The sequence below is a fragment of the Falco peregrinus genome, unplaced genomic scaffold (genome assembly GCF_023634155.1).
Source record: "Falco peregrinus isolate bFalPer1 unplaced genomic scaffold, bFalPer1.pri scaffold_29, whole genome shotgun sequence".
Lineage (NCBI taxonomy): Eukaryota > Metazoa > Chordata > Aves > Falconiformes > Falconidae > Falco > Falco peregrinus.
In genome coordinates, this window is record NW_026599598.1 from 854,743 (window position 1) to 872,805 (window position 18,063).

General features: G+C 50.4%; 1 protein-coding gene across 1 annotated transcript; it reads left to right on the top strand.

Moving 5' to 3' along the window:
- Positions 1–525: 525 nt before the first annotated feature.
- Positions 526–5,119, top strand: LOC129783335 (vigilin-like). The gene is made up of 5 exons (XM_055793320.1): positions 526–750; positions 1,088–1,303; positions 2,945–3,151; positions 3,629–3,844; positions 4,694–5,119. The coding sequence occupies exons 1-5, from the start codon at positions 541–543 to the stop codon at positions 4,940–4,942; spliced, it is 1,098 nt and encodes a 365-aa protein (XP_055649295.1). The 5' UTR covers positions 526–540; the 3' UTR covers positions 4,943–5,119.
- The last annotated feature ends 12,944 nt before the right edge of the window (positions 5,120–18,063 follow it).

The window sequence follows — 18,063 nt, forward strand, 5'->3', positions numbered from 1 at the left end:
GTGCTGGATTGTCACTTCCTCCTTTGCTCAGCCAGGTGCTGGGGAAAGTCAGTATAACCGTATTGACTGACTCACTGGTGGGTCTCGGCACCCATTCTCCAGCTGCGAGCTGGCCCACTTGGCACAGCCCAGCGCACAGCTGAGTCGAACATAAGCTACAGGCTTTCCCTGGACTCTGCCCCAACTAGAGTGCTTCTGCTTCTCTCTGCCTTCTTCCTGGGCATGTGTCTGTCTTGTCCCCTTCTGACCTACAGCCTTGCTGTGTCCCTTTGATTTCTTTCTGCTTGGCCTGTTGTCCCCTGATGAAGCTCCTCTCAACAAAGTTGGCGATAATGTGCTGTGTTTGCTGCCACCATTCACTTGCACGGTTGCTTCCTGCATCCATAGCGGCACCTACTGCAGTCTGTGCTGTGCTGAGCTCAGCTGTGCTCCCGACTCGGCTGCTCTCCACAAGCATAACTGTAGCAGGATGAATAGTAGTGCACAAGTCCTTTGTTGTCCCTTGTTGATGATGCCTCAGTAGAGTTGCACTGCCTATGAATGGGGGCGTTTCTGTGGGGAGAGCATCTCATTTGCCTTGTTTGCTTCACCCCAGTAACAGCTTTAAACTCTGAAGAAGAGAAGGATCCTCCCACCTACGAGGAAGCCTTCCCTGCGCTCCCTGAGAAAGCAGCATGTTTGGAAGCTGCCTGGGAACCTGCTGGGCCCTGGAGCAAAATCCGGCCAATAAAGGCTTCTGTCATCACTCAGGTTGGTGGGAGTGGGTGTCTTATCTCCCTCCTTTTCATCCCTCCAAAAAGTAGGTGAAGTGAAGCTTTCCCTGGAGTATGAAATCCCTTAGTGTGTCAGAGTAACTGCCTCTTTGCTGTCCTTTGCCCTGGGGCACAAGGAAGACTGCAGCTGAATGCTAGGACTGCTCTGGAGGGGGAGGGATGTGTTGAAAAACGGCCCAGACAAAGCTCTGCATCCCTGTTGCACAGAGAGCTGGAACAGGCCTGAAGGGAGGATTGCAGAGGGAGGCACTGACAATCCAAAGCACACTGACACCTTGCTGTGCCCTGCTTGTGTCTGTCCCGTGGCTGAGCAGGTGTTCCATGTGCCACTGGAGGAGAGGAAATACAAGGACATGAATCAGTTTGGAGAAGGCGAGCAGGCCAAGATCTGCCTTGACATCATGCAGAAGATGGGAGCTCACCTGGAGCTGTCTCTCGCAAAGGACCAGGGCCTTTCGATCGTGGTCTCTGGCAAGCCGGAAGCAGTCACGAAGGCTCGGAAGCAGATTGTCGCTCGACTGCAGACTCAGGTGAGGGCATCTAACTGTTTCTGCCTTCGTCTTTGCTCTTCGCCAAGACTCGCAAATGCTTTGAGACCCTTGGGCCCGTGTGCTTGTAAGCCAAAGAGGTATGACTAATTCAGCTTTGCCGTACGTTTTCAAAGCCCCCAACTGGCAATTTGGAATGGGAATGAGGCTTAAAATAGGGTTCCAAGGTAATTACAGGCCGTGGTGTTGCATGAAGCGTGGAGTCTGCAATCTCCGGAACATTTGAGTTGCAACCAGTGACTTTGTGCTGAGGTGCTGGTGCTGGAGGGGGTGCAGGAGCCTCACACACAAAGCTAGTAGTGTGTGAGAACGGGACTGTGCTTTTCCTGAAGTCCTTCAGAGGAGAACGTGGAAGGCTGGGAGAAAGAAAAGTAGAGAAAAGGAAGTCCTGCCAAAAGCCGAAAGCTTCGGGTCAGGGTTCTGCCTTGTGTAACTCAAGGCACACTGGTAAGGAGCCACAACCCTGTTGTTTCGGTTGCTTCAGTCCTCTAGGTTTTGATCTCTTACCTTAAGGTTCTTGAGCTCATAGTCAAGGTGGTAGCTCTTGTTAGGATGTATCGCAGCCAGGTGTTGCAGTGTGTTTTAAAGTATAATGCCAAAGGTAGGTAATGCAATGTTAATACCATGTCTGCTTAGCGCTGTTCAGCCCCTGTGTCATACCCTGCCAGAGGAAAGAGAAAGGAACGAAACCCTACATCCACAATGTGCATCTGAAAAAACAGTTCAGGTCGTGCCGCCACAGATCCGTGAGCCACTGTTCTCAAATATACCTCCTTCTGCCCTGGCCCCAGGTCTGGAAGGTGTGTCTGTATTCCAGCTTCTCTTGGGCTTGGCTGGCTTCAGGACAGGAACACAGAGCTGAAAAGTCACACCGAGTGATCTTTTCTTCATCTTTTATTTTTCCATTATAGCTTGAATGTTCATTGTCTGATTGCTGTTAGTGGTTGCCTAATCACAGGGATCAAGAGCACGATAGCAGTCGTCAGCTACCAGAGCTGTAAAAACTCAGTGAGAAGGGAAGAAGTCAGGAAGCCCTTGTATAGACCAGCCCTTTAGTGGTAGATTGAGAAGGACCCCTTTTCCGTGTGGGGCCTTCTAGAAGCAGTCCCAGGAGCAGCACGTGCTACACTTGAAGACACCTTAGCACTTAAGTAGCGGTAAGCATCTGCTAGCTGCCTGCCTCCTGCAGTAGGTTTCTGGTGTTGAATTTCTCTTTCCTAGGAGTCATACTGTATGTCTTGTTCTCTGTAGCCTTGGCAGCAGATGCCAGAGTTCAGATAAACTCCAGCTGTGCGCTGCCATCTCAGTTGTTGTCTGGTGTCTTACACTGGAGGAGAGGCACCTCCTCGTCTGTGTCGGAAGGCCTTTGCTAATTCAGAGTACTGCTCCTGTGCAAACAGAAGGGTTTTGAGGGAAAGGTGGGGTTTATACTCCTGGCATAGAGGCACTGTAGATCAGCTGGTACAGTGTCAGCCCTCGGACAGAATGTGCTGGGAAGGCGTTGTGTTTGCTCTGAGGAGCAGTACCACTGAGCAGCGTCTACCTTGCTTTCCCTGGCTCTGTTCCTGTGGATCTGCCAGTGCAGGCAAGGCTTTTCACAGACGCTTGGTTCTTCTGCCGCAGGCTTCAGCGACAGTTGCCATCCCCAAGGAGCACCACCGTTTTGTCATTGGAAAGAAGGGTGAGAAGCTGCAGGACCTGAAGCTCAAAACTGCAACCAAAATGCAGGTCCCCCGCCCAGACGACCCCAGCAACCAGATCAAGATCAGCGGCACTAAAGAAGGGATTGAGAAGGCCCGGCACGAGATCCTGCTTATCTCCGCTGAGCAGGTACCTCAGTACTGTGATCTCTCTCATGGCATTACCTGGTCAGCCTTTTTGCTTCCCCACGGTATAGTCGGGGTTTGCAGCCACCGTGGCTACAGTCAGTGGCTAACGTTAGCCTGAACAGAGAGGTATACTGTGCCACTCGCCGGCTGTATGAGCACCGCTGCCAGGTCCTGAAACTTCTTGTGCTGCGTTTTGTCCATCTCTGAGGCCAAAACAAGCATTTGATAGTTGAAGTGAAGCGTCTTAGGTGCCAGCCGAGATAAGGCAGGAGATCACAGGGGTGAATATTGTAAACAAGGAGCAGCAGCAGCAACCGTATTTGTAGATGGAAAGAGGTGGAGATCTACAAGCCCGCAAACTGAGAAGGTTGCTTGGGCCAGAGTGTCAGGCAGGACACCCCTGGGAGCTTAGCTGTGCCTGGCAGAGACTGTAATATAGAGGGCAGTTCCCACCAAGGTCTGTTGCGGGCTCTTCCAGGATAAGCGTGCCGTGGAGCGGCTGGACGTGGAGAAAGTGTACCACCCTTTCATTGCTGGCCCTTACAACAAGCTGGTGAGGGAGCTCATGCGGGACACAGGGACGCGCATCAACATTCCTCCACCCAGTGTCAACAAGACAGAGATAGTCTTCAGCGGAGAAAAGGAGCAACTAGCCCAGGCTGTGGCTCGAGTTAAGAAGATCTATGAGGAGAAGGTACGGATGGTCCATAAAGCTTCCCACCTTCCCCTGGCACCTGCTCCTAGGCACTCTTCCCTTCTTGTTCTACTTTTGTGCATCCCTCTGTTGCACCTGGCTCAGCAGCCCTTGCAGTACATGACCCCGAATCCTACCGTTTCCTCACTTGGCAGAGTGGGAGCTGGGCTGATACTATCCGGGAGGTGACAGATTTCTCGCTTTTCTGTATCGTGGGAATTAGCAGGCCACCAAGAGCTCCCCTGGCTCTTGTTCACACCGGGGCTACTAAGGAAGGAAAGAAGTGTGAAGTCTACAGTGGTGGCCAGCTGACAGTATCAAAGCTGCTACATAAGCAGAAGTTGCTGAAGAGTGAATGTCACTCCAGTTTATTTCCCACAGCCAACGCTGCTGTGAATATCCTTGTTGTGGGTTGCTGGGCTGTTTCTCCTCGTGGTTAGGTCTGTATTTGTACCAGTCTGGATTTCAACAATCGGCTTATAGCCTGCACAGTGTTGCATTACAGCACTGCCTGGGAGACGGCTGGGAGTTGAACCCTGTTGTCCAACGGGGGGACGGGGACGACGACAACGACATGCCTGTGTGTGTGTGTGTGTGGTCTCTTCCATGCCGTGTCCCAGGGAGCTTGGCACAGCATGCTAGTTTTGTACTTGCCCTGTGAATTTTTGAGCACAAGGCTTTCTGTAGGCAGGGGTCCAAGGGGTGCTAGGGTACTGCCGAGCCACTGTGCTCAGCTTGGCTTTGCTCTTTGCTGGGTGCAGAGTTTGACTGCATCTTGTGCCTCTTCCTGTCGCTCTTGTCCTTCCCCGCCCCCTTGTGATTGATGCCTCAGTGTCTCTGCCCCTACAGAAAAAGAAGACTACTACTCTTGCAGTGGAGGTGAAGAAGTCCCAGCACAAGTATGTCATCGGCCCCAAGGGGAATTCCCTGCAGGAGATCTTGGAGAAGACTGGAGTCTCTGTCGAGATCCCACCCATTGACAGTAGCTCGGAGACGCTGATACTGCGAGGCGAGCCTGAGAAACTTGGGCAAGCATTGACTGAAGTCTATGCAAAGGTACTGACAAGATGGGCTAGGCCTCCTTTGAAGGTCCCATGAAGATACATTTGTGAGCACTGACAGGTGTAGCGGGGGTGCTCTCTCTTGGGCCATTAGAGGTGCAGCTTAGAAGTCAATACCGGAGGTGCAGCATGGGAATTGGAACTGAATTGTTGTGAAGGCCTCTTCCAGTTTGTCCATCAAACAGCTTCTCTGTTTTTCTGTCTCTCAGGCCAACAGTTTTACCGTCTCTTCGGTCTCTGCCCCCTCTTGGCTTCATCGTTTCCTTATTGGAAAGAAAGGACAGAACCTGGCCAGAATAACTCAGCAGATGCCAAAGGTATGGATGAGCTGGTTAGCTTAGCACCCCCGGCGCAGAAAAAGGTTTAGTCCAGATCACTCGTCACGGAAGAGAGAGGTGTCTTCTAGCGTGGGTAAACCCAGGGGGAAATGACACAGATCTTTGCTGTTCAAGGGAACCCTCTCTTTTACTGCTGCAAACACTGCTCATCCTATGGTATTGTCATGGGTTGAGCCCTTCCAAGGAAGCTTTATGTGGTGCTGTTTTGAGAACTGATATAGTAGGATACCTGGAAATGGCGAGTGCAGCAAGGCTTCTCCCTGGTGAGTTAGATGGTATCTAGATAAAGGCTAGATGAGTAAACTTCTCCAAAGCCCTTGCAGAAACCGGGACAGCACCAGAGCCTTGGGCTCTAGGCACTGCCATATGGCCGACATCGTTAAGTTACTGACTCGTAAAATTGTGGGGATTTTGTTTGGGCTTTTTGGGAAGAGGCGCATCTCTTAGTGGCAGGGATCGATGGTGTAGGCCTGACCAAGAGCATTGGCCTGGCTTGGATCTTGGCAAATTCTTAAGAGATTCATTGTCTTTCACCTCAAGGTTCACATCAAATTCACTGGAGGAGAGGATAACATCACTTTGGAAGGACCTACAGAAGATGTGCATGTGGCTCAGGAACAGATTGAAGCCATGGTCAAGGAACTGGTGAGCTGCAGTTACTAGTTCCAGTAAGAAACTGGGGGAAGAAGGGGCAACAGAGCAGAGGGCCCCTGCTTAGGGCCCTGCTTAGGGCCAGAAAAAAATAGAACTTGTTTTTTGGCAATTGTTCATTGGAACACGTACTTTGTGTGCTAACGCAAACTGCCAGCATTCCTAGAGTTGTATGTAACATGCTGCCTGTGTGGCTGAGGGCTGCCCGGCAAGTGTGATGTGTGTGAGAGACACAGTTTAACTGTGAAGTGAGTGGGGAGTCCCGACCTGCGTTTCCGTGTTCCCTGCGAGGGGGGCGGCCAGAGACGGACGAAGCGATTGAAAAGTCAACGTATGAAGTGGTGGAATGCACTATTAGATATTAGAACGGGGAACTGTGGACCAAACACTAGAACGAGTATCATTTGGGAAAAGCACGAATGCGGGGCCCCAGGTCAGTAAAGGAGAGTCAGAGGTCTTGGGAATACAGCCTATTAAACCCTGTTCCACAGGCAGTAACGTAACATTTGAGAACTGAACGGCAAGTCAGGAAGATCCTTTCTTGCTGTGGCAGGCTGCTTGTGTACGGCTCTTACTGTCTGCTGGGGCTGCTGGAGTAAATGAAGAGAACCAGTCCTTTGGGCGGGAGTGCTGAGGCAAGGCCCTTTGTAAAGCGTTCCCCAAAGCAAGGGCAACCAAGTCATGCCTCGTCCTGGCTTTGTGGCTTTAGCAGTGCTTCCTGGCTCTTATTGTTGCAGGTGCTGTTTTCCTGCCCGAAGCCCTGGGGCTCCTGGGTAGCCACCCCGCCCCCAGCCCGCAGCGGATGTCCTCAATAAAATGATCTTTCCTCTCTTCTGACTACGTCTGCCATGTGATAATTGGGGACTGGGCAGATATTGTTTGGTGGTGCATCCTAGGGGAGGACTTTGGGATCATCCCTCGGCCCAGACTCCTTGCCAGTGGGCCTCACGGCTGAGCTTTATGACTCACAGCACAGTCGCACAGGGAGGTGGGGGCTGGATGGCACCTCTGGAGGTGTCACTGTCCCCTCAGCTCCCGCTCGGATTCTGGCTAAGACACAGCCTGTGCTCAGGCTCGATGGATGCTCCACTGGGGAGCAGCGCCATTAGCTCAGAGCCGGGACAACACGCAGGCAGACACGGTGCCGCCGCTGACCATCACCTGCAGCTTGCTGTCCCCTGCAGCCATCATCCCTGCACACTGACTGCCGGGCAGTTTCTCCACATGCCCACGCTCAGGGCAACGGTATAAAGCAAACTGCCACGCTGGCCACTACAAATACGTCGGCTCGCCCAAAAAGCTTTTCCAGCAGCTCCAACAGCAGCCGGCCTGCTGAGGCTTTTGTGCGCCCCAGTGTGATACGGGAGACGCCCGCACCCTGATGGAGGACGAAGGATGAGCACTCTCACCATCAACCAGCTAACTGTTGCTCGTAGGCTGCTGTGGTTCAAGCGGGGCTGCCAGCTGTGCCACACACAGCTGCTCGCTCCCTCCCTCCCTCCCCAGGGGGATGGCAGGGAGAACTGGGAGGCTCAAAGGGAGACAACTCGTAGGCTGAGACCAAGGCTTTGATGTGTGCAGGGGAACGTGCTGGTGCAGTCTGTGATTGAAAACTGCGGGGACATCTTTGGGGAGGAGGTGGCCGGCCTCTCCCCTCCATCAGCCGAGGAGGTGCCAGCACCTGTGGACAGGTGCACAGGTATGAGGAGGGGCTGAGGGTTTTCAAAATCTGGGGCTTCTGGTCCAATTCCTTATTGTGCTGCTGGTGGATTTTGGTTTAGGTGTTGTCCACTTCCATGAGGTCACTTTGCTGCACGTGCTTTTGTGTTCCACGGGTGCGTTTGGAAGATCAAAGGAGCCGTGCAGGTGAAGCAAACGCAGAGCCCCAGGCAAAAGACTTCGTGCACACAGCACCCTCTCTGTTCATCCTCTACAAAGAAGCAGGGGCAGGTATGGTGGTGAAATCAGAAATAGTAGAGGGATGTCAGGCCAACAAACACTGACACGTTTCTCATGTATGACAGTAGTTTCTGATAGGTCCAAGCAGCTGCTGTGCCTCCTCCTGTCATTAGATCCCTTGTCTGTTTGACTTTTCCCACCCTGTAATGATAGAGAAGAAAAACCAGAAAGGTTGTTTCTCAGATGCATTGGGAATGTGCTTAATCAATCTAAATACTTACAAGAAGTCAAATACAAAATCGCAGATTTAAAAATAAAAGGCTCACGCCCCAGAATGGGATAATGCTGCCCAAGGGATAACGGCAGAACCGTGTCCCAGGAAGGCAGAAGAAAGCCCAGCAGAACGAAGCTGGCAAGGGTCTGTCCTACCCTCCAAGGCCCCTCCAGTTTGTGGTGCCCCAGCCCGCAAGAAGGGGCAGCCCATCATCCCAATTCATCAGAGCTCCTGAAGCCTATCTTACGACCGTGCAAAATGTGGATAATGCAAAGCAACCAAAGGGATCTTATTTGAGGAGCTAAGGTAGCAATTTGGGAGACGGTAGCTTACTACTCCAGGTGTCTTGCCACCTGTCAACTTCAACCTTTCCGGTTCAGGCGCTTGTACCTTTGCCTCCAACCACCCCCGAGAGCACAGCAGACTCCTCGGTAGACCCGGAACAGCTGATGAGCCATTCAGAGGAAAGAAGGTAAAATGAGCTCCCTTTGTTTAAAACGAGAACGGATTCCAGTTGATCGTGGCTTTACCTCTCTAATAACACTGTGGAATATCAAGGTTTGCAGGGTCTTTCGTTTCAGGAAAATGAAAAGCAAAGAAATGGAAAGGGAAAACAGGTCTCTGGAGAAGAGGCTGAAAGCACACCAGAAGAGAAAAGGAGAGAAGAAAAGCTTTTTGAGATCAACCGCTGAAAAAATTCAGGAAGGTCAAGAAGCCCTTCCTGACCTTCCTGAAGAAGGTGTGTACCAGACACTGCTGTCCATCTCTCAAAACTCTGAACACTGCACTAAGGGCATGAACTATTTTTAGCGTGCACAAAGATGGCCCCAGATAGGAAGCAGACACCTGCCTTTTGGAAAAAAATGCGTGTCAGCAGGAAACTGCCATTCCCAATGTTGCAGGTTTGGTTTTGCACTTACGGAAGTACTGTTTGCTCAAGGGTAAGCAGACACCTCGCCACAAGAGCCTCAATCCTTAGCTATTTACCTAGCTACCGAAATAAAGAGGCAAAGTAAGTCCCGCTGTTTTGTCCATGTTAGCAATCCTCACGCTGCCCTGTATCATCTGAATCCCAAATATGCAGCAACGTTGTTCCAGGTCACTACATACGCTTTAGATGCTGGCACTTTTTAAAAAGGCCGCGGTTCACCTGAGGTAATTTGGGGGTCGGGTCGTGGTGTTTGTGGTGGTGGTGTGTGTATTGGGATGGACACTTTTTAGTTTCTTACTTCTTCTTCCCTTACCAGTAACAGAGGTCTATTTCTCAAGATCTTGAGAAATGTCCTGAAAATAAGTTTTCATGACTTTTTTGTATATAGATGAATACTCTTTTAATGTACACTATTTCACTGGTGCTACAAGTACTATATTCCACTTCACATGGCTTGTTTCAGTGACAGCCTTGTACTGTAAATTCGTATCGTGTACCCCCTTTTTCTTGGGATCCACAAGTTGCGATGCCTGCAGTTTGTAGTCCCTGCATGCACAGGCTATCTGCCCTGGCTGAAACCTGACAGGATAACAAACGGTGATTGCTTCAGGCAGCTCCCCTATGCAGATGTCCCAGGAACCCCTTTGGAAGAGTAACCCAGAGAGGGTGCTTCAGGGAAACCGCAGGCACGTCCAAAGCGCAGAACTAATGAGCAGGACATGCACGGGAGAGTCTGTGTTCAGTAGCCACCTTATAGCTTGAAGTGAGCGATTCTTATTTGCTTTCCAAATCCATTTTCCTCCTGCCTAACCCAATTGGAAGAGTGCGTTCCACCGCATTTTTTTGTGATGTACTGAATGTATTCTTTTTTAAAATCAGGTGTCACCTTCATGGCTTTGCTTCATGCTTTGTGCTGTCCCGTTTTTCTATGTACAAGAAACTCCACTGAAGACAGAGCGTTGATGGTTCTATTCAGCTGAAGGGGAACTGCCATGGAGGCTGTAAGAGAGGGGCAGGGCCGGGCGCAGGCCGGGGGGTTTATCCGTTCTGAGCCCCTCGACCCCTGCTGTGCATATCTGACAGCCCTGCCTCGCTCACAGCCGCTGTCCCAGAGGGAGCAAAGCCCAGGAGAGAAAGTTCTCTGTCGGCTCAGGGGAAGCACACATGCATGGGTGCAGCACCCTCATGTTGCAGCCAAAGTGATAAACCAGCCTTGCTTAGCGCAGCTCTCCGTGCAAAAACCTCCGTGGCTGCAAGGATCTCAAGCCTCGACTCTGAGCGCTCGATGGAGCTCCCTCCCAGCCAGCCGAGATTGCCGACCGTCCTGACGTGGCGCTTTCCCTCCCAGCAGCGCCCATGCCCATTGAGTGCCTTTCGCTTGCAGCCGGCTGTAATGCCGGCATCACCCCTGCACTCCAGTTTTTGGCCTCTCTGAGTGTTGCTCACTAGAATAGCCCCGAGAGTGACACCCCCCTCCGCCCCGTGCCGGCTGCCCCCATTGTGTCCATAGGGATAGCGGTTTGCCTGCGGGCATGGTGGGATGGTGTTTCTTCCAGGAACCACATGGATGGCAGGGTGAGCCCTGGGGGGGTTGCGCCACCCGGGCTCACAGCTGGGGAGGCGGATTCCCCGCTCGCAGGGACTGGGGGCGAGGGGAAGTGTTTTAGGGAGGGACTGTGGGGGCCAGAGGGAGGGATTTGAGGGACGGACGCCGAGGAAGGCCTCATCCCTGCAGCGATGGCTCAGGCCCAGGGCAGGGCTCTTCTCTGGATGCCACGGGGTCGATTGCAAAGGACCAGGCTGCCTCATGCAGGGAGCAGGTGCGTGCCGGGGCTGCCAGGGGCCCTGCTTGGCTGTTCCCAGCCCAGCCCCGGCTGGGGCCAGCCCTGCGCTGCAGCCCTGGGGCTGAGGCGCAAGGAGCCGGGCATTGCTGAGGGTGCTGCACCCTGCCGGGCCCCGCCGCCGGCTGCCGGCTGCCCTGGGCTGCCCCTCGCTCTCCCCAGCTCTGCCTGCTGCCAGTGCCGGGGGCACCGCCACGGGGCTTGCCCCCTGCCCACAGCTGCCCTGACCCACGTCTGCAGCTGCACGTGGTGCCCACATCGCACAGCTGGGGCGGGGGTGGCAGGTCTCTCTGGGGGCAGCCTGGGACTGGGGGCAAAGCCAAGCCCGTCCCTCGCTTGTGATCTTTGTCCCCAGGGAGAGCCAGTGCAGACGTGTGCTGCGCTGGGGAGTGTCCCGCGGGGAGGTGACGGCCGACTGCAGAGCAGCACTGAGACCTGCGTGACAGCAACGGCAGACGGTGGCCGCAGAGCAGCCCAGGGGAGCTGGCTCCCTCGACGGGCCCCAAAGCAGCCTTCCTCAGCCCCTGCTTTTGGTGACATGTGGAGCAGCACGGGGATGTCTCTCAGGCTTCCACGCCTGAGGGGGCTTTCCTCCCCAGGGGCACTGTTAGAAATCCTGCTCCCAGGATTAAAGCACCCCTCCCCCCATGGATCCGAGGCTATGCATCCAGCCCCCTGGAGCTGGGTACAGGTGCCCTGAGGGGTCTCTCTGGCAGGATGGGGCCACCTGCCTGGTGGCTCTGACACAGAAATGATGAGCTGAAGCCCTGTGACTGTGGCCGGCCAGTTCAAAGCCTCCAGGTGCCTCAGCCTCTGTCCCCAGGAGCGTTTATCCCAGGCACTGTTTCAGGGTGTGAAGATGGATGCCAGTGATGTCCTGGTGCCTCCATCTGTCTCCCACTTCAAGGTTGCGATGCCTGAGGTCAGGGTCCACCTGAAGGCCTTGGCAGAGATCTCCAGGGACTTTGTGTTCCATTTTGTGTTGCCTTAGGGCTACAGCGTGCTGGGGTTTGGGGGCTACAAGGTTATGGTATGCCAGAGGTCAAGCGAGTTAGTGTTGAAAGTGTGTTATTGTTATGGACAGAATCTGGGTTTGCTGGCCCTGTGTTCCTAGGGTTATGGCATTTTTATCTTATCTTGTGATCTGTGTGGTGGGTTTTTTTGTGGAGAGTGCCTTTTTTCAGCTCTTTTGCCTTTGTGGGGTTTGGATGGGGGCCTTTGGTTTGTGTACGATGTTTCTTCTGGTTGTTTTTCTGCTGTGCTGGTGGATGGTGGTGTTTTTTCTGTCTTGAAACCATCGTTACTGGTCTAATATATCTCCTGCAGGTCAGGCAGTGTCACTTCTGGTGTGGTCTGATTCATTTCTGGTGAGCTGGTAGGTAGGTATGGAGGACTTGTGGTCCCTCCATGGAGGATGACTGCTAGAGGACTAAGAGGCAGATCTGTGGAGGGGTGAGAGGACTGCTGGCCCACAAGTAGTGACTGTCAGAGGACTAAGTGTACTTGAAATTACGTGGACTTCCAAATTCATGGTTATTTGTCCTGCCTTGTGGAAGAGCCATGGGAAGTCACCAGCCACACGGAAGGACAAGGGGTTTCCCAAGGCTACGTGGCTTTTTGGGTTTTGCTTTTGAGTAAGAAAGTCTTGTCTCTCCATGAGTGCAACTGTGAACGGTCAATTTTGCTAACTTTAGAAAGCAGGGAGCAGTATTTTTCTGCTGTGCCTCACATGGCTGCCAGGGCATGGTGAGGAACAGCAAGAGAATTCCTTCCTGGAACCTTCTCCAGGGGAGCCGTGCTGCATTTACCCACAGTGAGGGTTTTTTTGGCTCTGCGTGATCGCAAATGTGAGAGGTCCATTTTCTCACCACAGAAATCAGGGAGCAGAACTTTAGTGCTGTGCCTCACATGGCTGCCCGGGCAGGGTGGGAAGCAGCAAGAGAATTCCTTCCTGGCACCTTCTCCAGGGGAGCTGTGCTGCACTTTCCCAAGACTTACTTTTTCTTTCAGCTCTGCATGAGTGCAAAAGGTTTGGGTCAATGTTCTCACCACAGAAAGCAGGGAGAAGAACTTTTGTGCTGTTCCTCACATGGCTGCCAGGGCAGGGTGAGAACAGCAACAGAATTTTTTCCTGGTACCTTCTTTATGGGAGGAGTGCTGTACTTTCCCAAAGTGACTTTTTTGGGCTCTTAACGACTGCAACTCTGAAGGGTTAATTTTGCTCACCACAGAAAGCAGGGAGCAGAACTTTTGTGCTGTGCCTCACATGGCTACCAGGGCAGGGTGAAAAGCAACAAGAGAATTCCCTCCTGGCACCTTCTCCAGGGGAGCACTGCTGCACTTTGTCAAGGTGAGTTTTTTGGGCTGTGCATTATTGCCAATGAAAAGAGGTCAGTTTTCTGACCACAGAAATCAGGGAGCAGAACTTTTCTGCTGTGCCTGACATGGCTGCCAGGGCAGGGTGAGAAGCAGCAATAGAATTCCTTCCTGGAACCCTCTCCAGGGGAGCAGCGCTGCACTTAGCCAAGCCATGCTTTTTGGTTCTGTATGAGTTCAAAAGTGCTGTGTCAATTTTCCCACCACAGAAAGCAGGGAGCAGAACTCTTGTGCTGTGCCTCACATGGCTGCCATGCACGGTGGGAAGCAGCAAGAGAATTCCTTCCTGGTACCTTCTCCAGGGGAATTTCTCAGTTCCCGAGACTCATGGCACTGGCTGCAAGGGGGCTCCCAGCCGAAGGGGGTCAAGGGAAGTCTTTCAGGGTTGTTTGGGGGGGAAGGATTTTAGGGATGGATGTGGTGTCTGGGGGGACGTTTGATGCCACCATATAGATTCCACTGTATATACATTTATGTCCAGCAATTCTGTTAAGGGAAGGCTGCTGGCTCAGCAAAGGGACAAGATGTCTGAGCTGCCCAGTTACCACGCTCTGATTTGCTGTGTAGCTCTACGTTAAACACACCTGCGCACAAAGGTTAGGCCAAGCTGACTCTCTAAAGCTGTTACAAGTGACGAATTAAGGGACCTCTAATCCAGGGAGTCAGCCTTGGGGAGGATGGGGAACAAAGAATGGATGGGGAAAAGATCTCCATTCTCTTCAGTGATGCAGAAAGAGCCTCTGGGTGAGGACGTTACGGCCGCGGGAGGAGACAAGCCGATAGAGTGCTGCGATCCGCAGAAAGTTGTTTGGAAGTCGGGCAGAGGTAATTGTTGTGGGGGGAGATTGCGACCCCTGACTCAGATACCCCCCTGAGAGAGGGCAAGGCCTCGCTTGGGGAGCACGGGGAGCTAGTAAAAAACCTCAGCAGTGCTGTCTGAGGGTGTGTGCTCGTTTGCGTTAGAAGCATGAAACTTGTAACCCATCCCGTGCCTGACTGAAAATGCATGTGTAATGCGCTATGAGTGTGCAAGTGCTCTGCTGTCCATAGTGCGTACCCTCGAGGAACTGGGTGAGCACGCTCAGAGGAAACATTCCCCCGTGCTCCCAGCACTGCCATAAAGAATGCCTGCCTTCTGAAACTTCCAAGCAAGTCTTAGAGGGTTTTTCTCCATGACCAACTTTATGGTATCATTCCTACCATACTGGAGAAAGCAAATCTTTTTCTGTTTGGTGGTGAAAGCAGCTTGGGGAGCGTCACTGATGTGCAGCACTTTTTTAACCTCAGGTATAAAGTGCCACCGGTCCTACCGTGGAATACATCCTTCCTCAGGCTTTCAACAAACGGAAAGGATGCAACAAACCCACCCCGCTAAGACGTCCTGCATTTCTTTTCTCTTTCCTCGAACTTGGGGACATGACCCTGCTGGGCCATCTGTGCCACCTGCCTGGGAGCCAAGAGGGTGCCTTTACATTCAGGGCGAAGAACTTACCTTCTTTTTTTCCTTTTCAGCGACTTTAGAGCCATCCTTAGGGAGGCTGTGTTAAGCTGGTTTACTGCACAGCTGGTGGCCAGTGGAGGGAAACGGTAAGCTCTGCTATTGCCTTTGGTGTTTACTTGTTACTGTGTTGCTCATTTGAGTGATCTTCTCATGCCCTGGGAAGCAGAAGCTATCACGCCACTTTAGGCCTTGGTCTAAAAGCCATGCAAAGCAATATTGAAAGTCATTCTGAGATGTGGAACAGGTCCCAATATACATTTTATAAAAGTGCATCTTGGCTGTTCTTTATCTTTGTATGGGTTTTTTCCCTTTTCTCCCGACTGTTGAAGCTCTGAAAGGCACCAATGAGCTGCTCTCCCTCAGTTTGCTCCTTTGCCTTTGGGGAGTGCTGTTCATGTTTTCTTCATGGCTTTGCAGAGGAGAAAATCCATGAATACACAACCTTGCTTGAATTGATCTTGCTGGAAAGGGGTCGAAAGCTTATTGCTGCCCCATCTTGCAAATGGCATACATTCTGGTTCTCATTTGATGGGCAGCATGTCGGCTTGTCAGATAACTGTAGAACAAATCAATTGCTCAAAGCAGCAATGCTGATAGGGAGAGTTTATGTACTTCCTTGCACAAAGCAGTTCTGGGCTTTTTTCCCTCTGCATGTGTTTCTGTGCAGACATGTGCATGAAACACAGGTGTCTCTCTGTGCCACAGGTGGGACTGATGACAGCTTTTCATTTCATTTCAACTAGAATTTAAACAAAGATTCTGCCTGCAAAAGAATTTGAGCAGCTGTCCTTGTTTCCCAGAGCAAGCATCCAAGCGCTGGAGAGCAGTTTGCAGGATCAGAACCTGAGCCTGCTCTGGGTGGTAAATCCTCAGGAGAGGAAAGAGAAACCCCAATTTTTTCAATACAGATCTAGTTCCCTTAATATGTTGAGCAGCAGAGGGGGGTGAGATGGGGCAGTGTGGTGGCAGGAGAGGGACAGGAGAGGGACAGAGGAATGAAGAGAACAGGGGTGGAGCTAGGCAGGGAGTGGAGGAAGGAAACCCCTGCTGGAGAGTCAGCGAACCATGAAGTATTCCTATGTGCTAAATTTCATCACACTAGCCTGTTTCTACATCAAAGACTCCAAAGTTACCCAAAGAAACAAGGAAAAGAGCAACTGGTACTAGTGATGGCAAACACGATGGAGTTCTTGGCAGCATGAGGAAATAGATAACTACTGTAGGAAGTTCTACGACCTAAACTGATGGAAATAAATCTCTGAAACATTTAGGCCACCTATTGCGTAATTTTTATGCCTGTCTGACTATCTATCGATCGATCGATCGATCTTGCAGAAGACCAAGTTGCAAGACCCTACAGTAATATACCTCTGTTCCTGGTAATAATACTTAACCTTAAGACTTAACCCTAAGAATTAACCCTAAGACATAACCCTAAGACTTAACTTTAAGAGTTAGCCCTAAGACACAACCTTAAGACTCAATATTAAAACTCAACCTTAAGGCTTAACCCGAAGACTTAACCCTGAGACTTAACCCTAAGACTTAAACCTAAGACCTAACCCTAAGACCCAACCTAAAGACCTAACCCTAGAGACTGAACTCTAAGACTTAACCTTAACACTTAAACCTAAGACTTAACCCTAAGACCGAACCTAAAGACTTAACCCGAAGACATAACCTTAATACATAACCTTAAGAATTAACCATAGGACTGAACCCTAAAGACTCAACCTTAAGACATAACCCTAAGACTTAACCCTATAGACTTAACGCTAAGACTTAACCCTAAGAACTAACCCTATGACGTAGCCCTCAGACTTAACCCTAAGCCTTAAATCTAAGACTTAACCCTAAGACTTTATCCTGACTCAGTCCTAAGACTTAACCATAAGACTTAACCTTAAGAATTAACCTAAAACTTAACCATTAGACCTATCCCTAAGACTTAAACCTAAGAACTAACCCTAAGACCTAACCATAAGACTTAACTCTAAGATTTATCCTTAAGACTTAACGCTAGGACTTAACCTTAAGATTTAATCTTAAAACAGCCAGAAGACATAATCCTAAGACCTAACCATAAGGCCTAACTCTAAGACTTAAGCCTAAGACTTAACTCTAAGACTGAAGTCTATAGACTTATCCCAAAGACTTAACCCTAAGACTAAATCTTAAGACATAACCCTAACACCTAAACTTAAGACTTAAGCTAAGACTTAACCCTAAGACTTAATCCTAATACCTAACCCTAAGAACTAACCTAAAGACCTAACCCTAGAGACTGAACTCTAAGTCTTAACCCTAAGACTCAACCTTAAGACTTAACCCTAAGACTAAATTATAAGACCTAACCGTAAGACTTAGCCCTAAAACTTAACCCTACACTTAACCTTAAGACGTAACCCTAAAACTTGACCCTAAGACTTATCCCTAAGACTTAACCCTAAGACTCAACATTAAGACTTAACACTAAGACCTAACCCTAAGACCTAAAATAATGACCTAACCAGAAGACTGAACCCTAAGACTTAACATTGAGACTTAACCATAAGACTTAACGCTAAGACTTAACCCTAAGACCTAACCGTAAGACTTAGCCTTGAATCTTAACCCTACGACTTAAGCCTAAGACTTAACGCTAAGACTTAAACTTAAGACTTATACTCAAGACTTAACACTAAGACTCAATCCGTAAGACTTAACCCTAAGAATTAACCTTAAGGCTCAACCTTAAGACTTAACCCTGAGACTTAACCCTAAGACTTTATTTTAAGATTTAACCCTAAGACTTAACCTTAACACTTAACCCTAAAACTTAACGCTAAAACTTAACCGTAAGACTTAACCCTAAGACTTTTCCCTGAGACTTAACACTGAGACTTAAACCTAAGACTTAACCGTAAGTCTTAACCCTAAGACATAACCCTGAGACCTTTCCTTGAGACTTGACCTTGAGATTTAACTCTGAGACTTAACCCTAAGCCATATCCCCAAGACTTAATTCTAAGAGGTAAACCTAAGACTCAATCCGTAAGACTTAACCTTAAGACTTAACCCTAAGTCTCAGCCTTAAAGACAGAACCTTACGACTTAACCCTGGGACTTAACCTTGAGACTTTACATTGAGCCTTAACCCTGAGACTTATCCCTAAGACTTAACCATGAGACTTAACCTTCAGATTTACTGTTAAGTCTTAACTACAAGACTTAACCTTAAAACATAACCTTAAGACTTAACCGTAAGACATAAACCTGAGACTTAACCCTAAGACTTAACTAGAAGACTTAACCCTGAGACTTAACCTTAAGACTTAACCATAAAAATTAAGCCTAAGACTTAACCT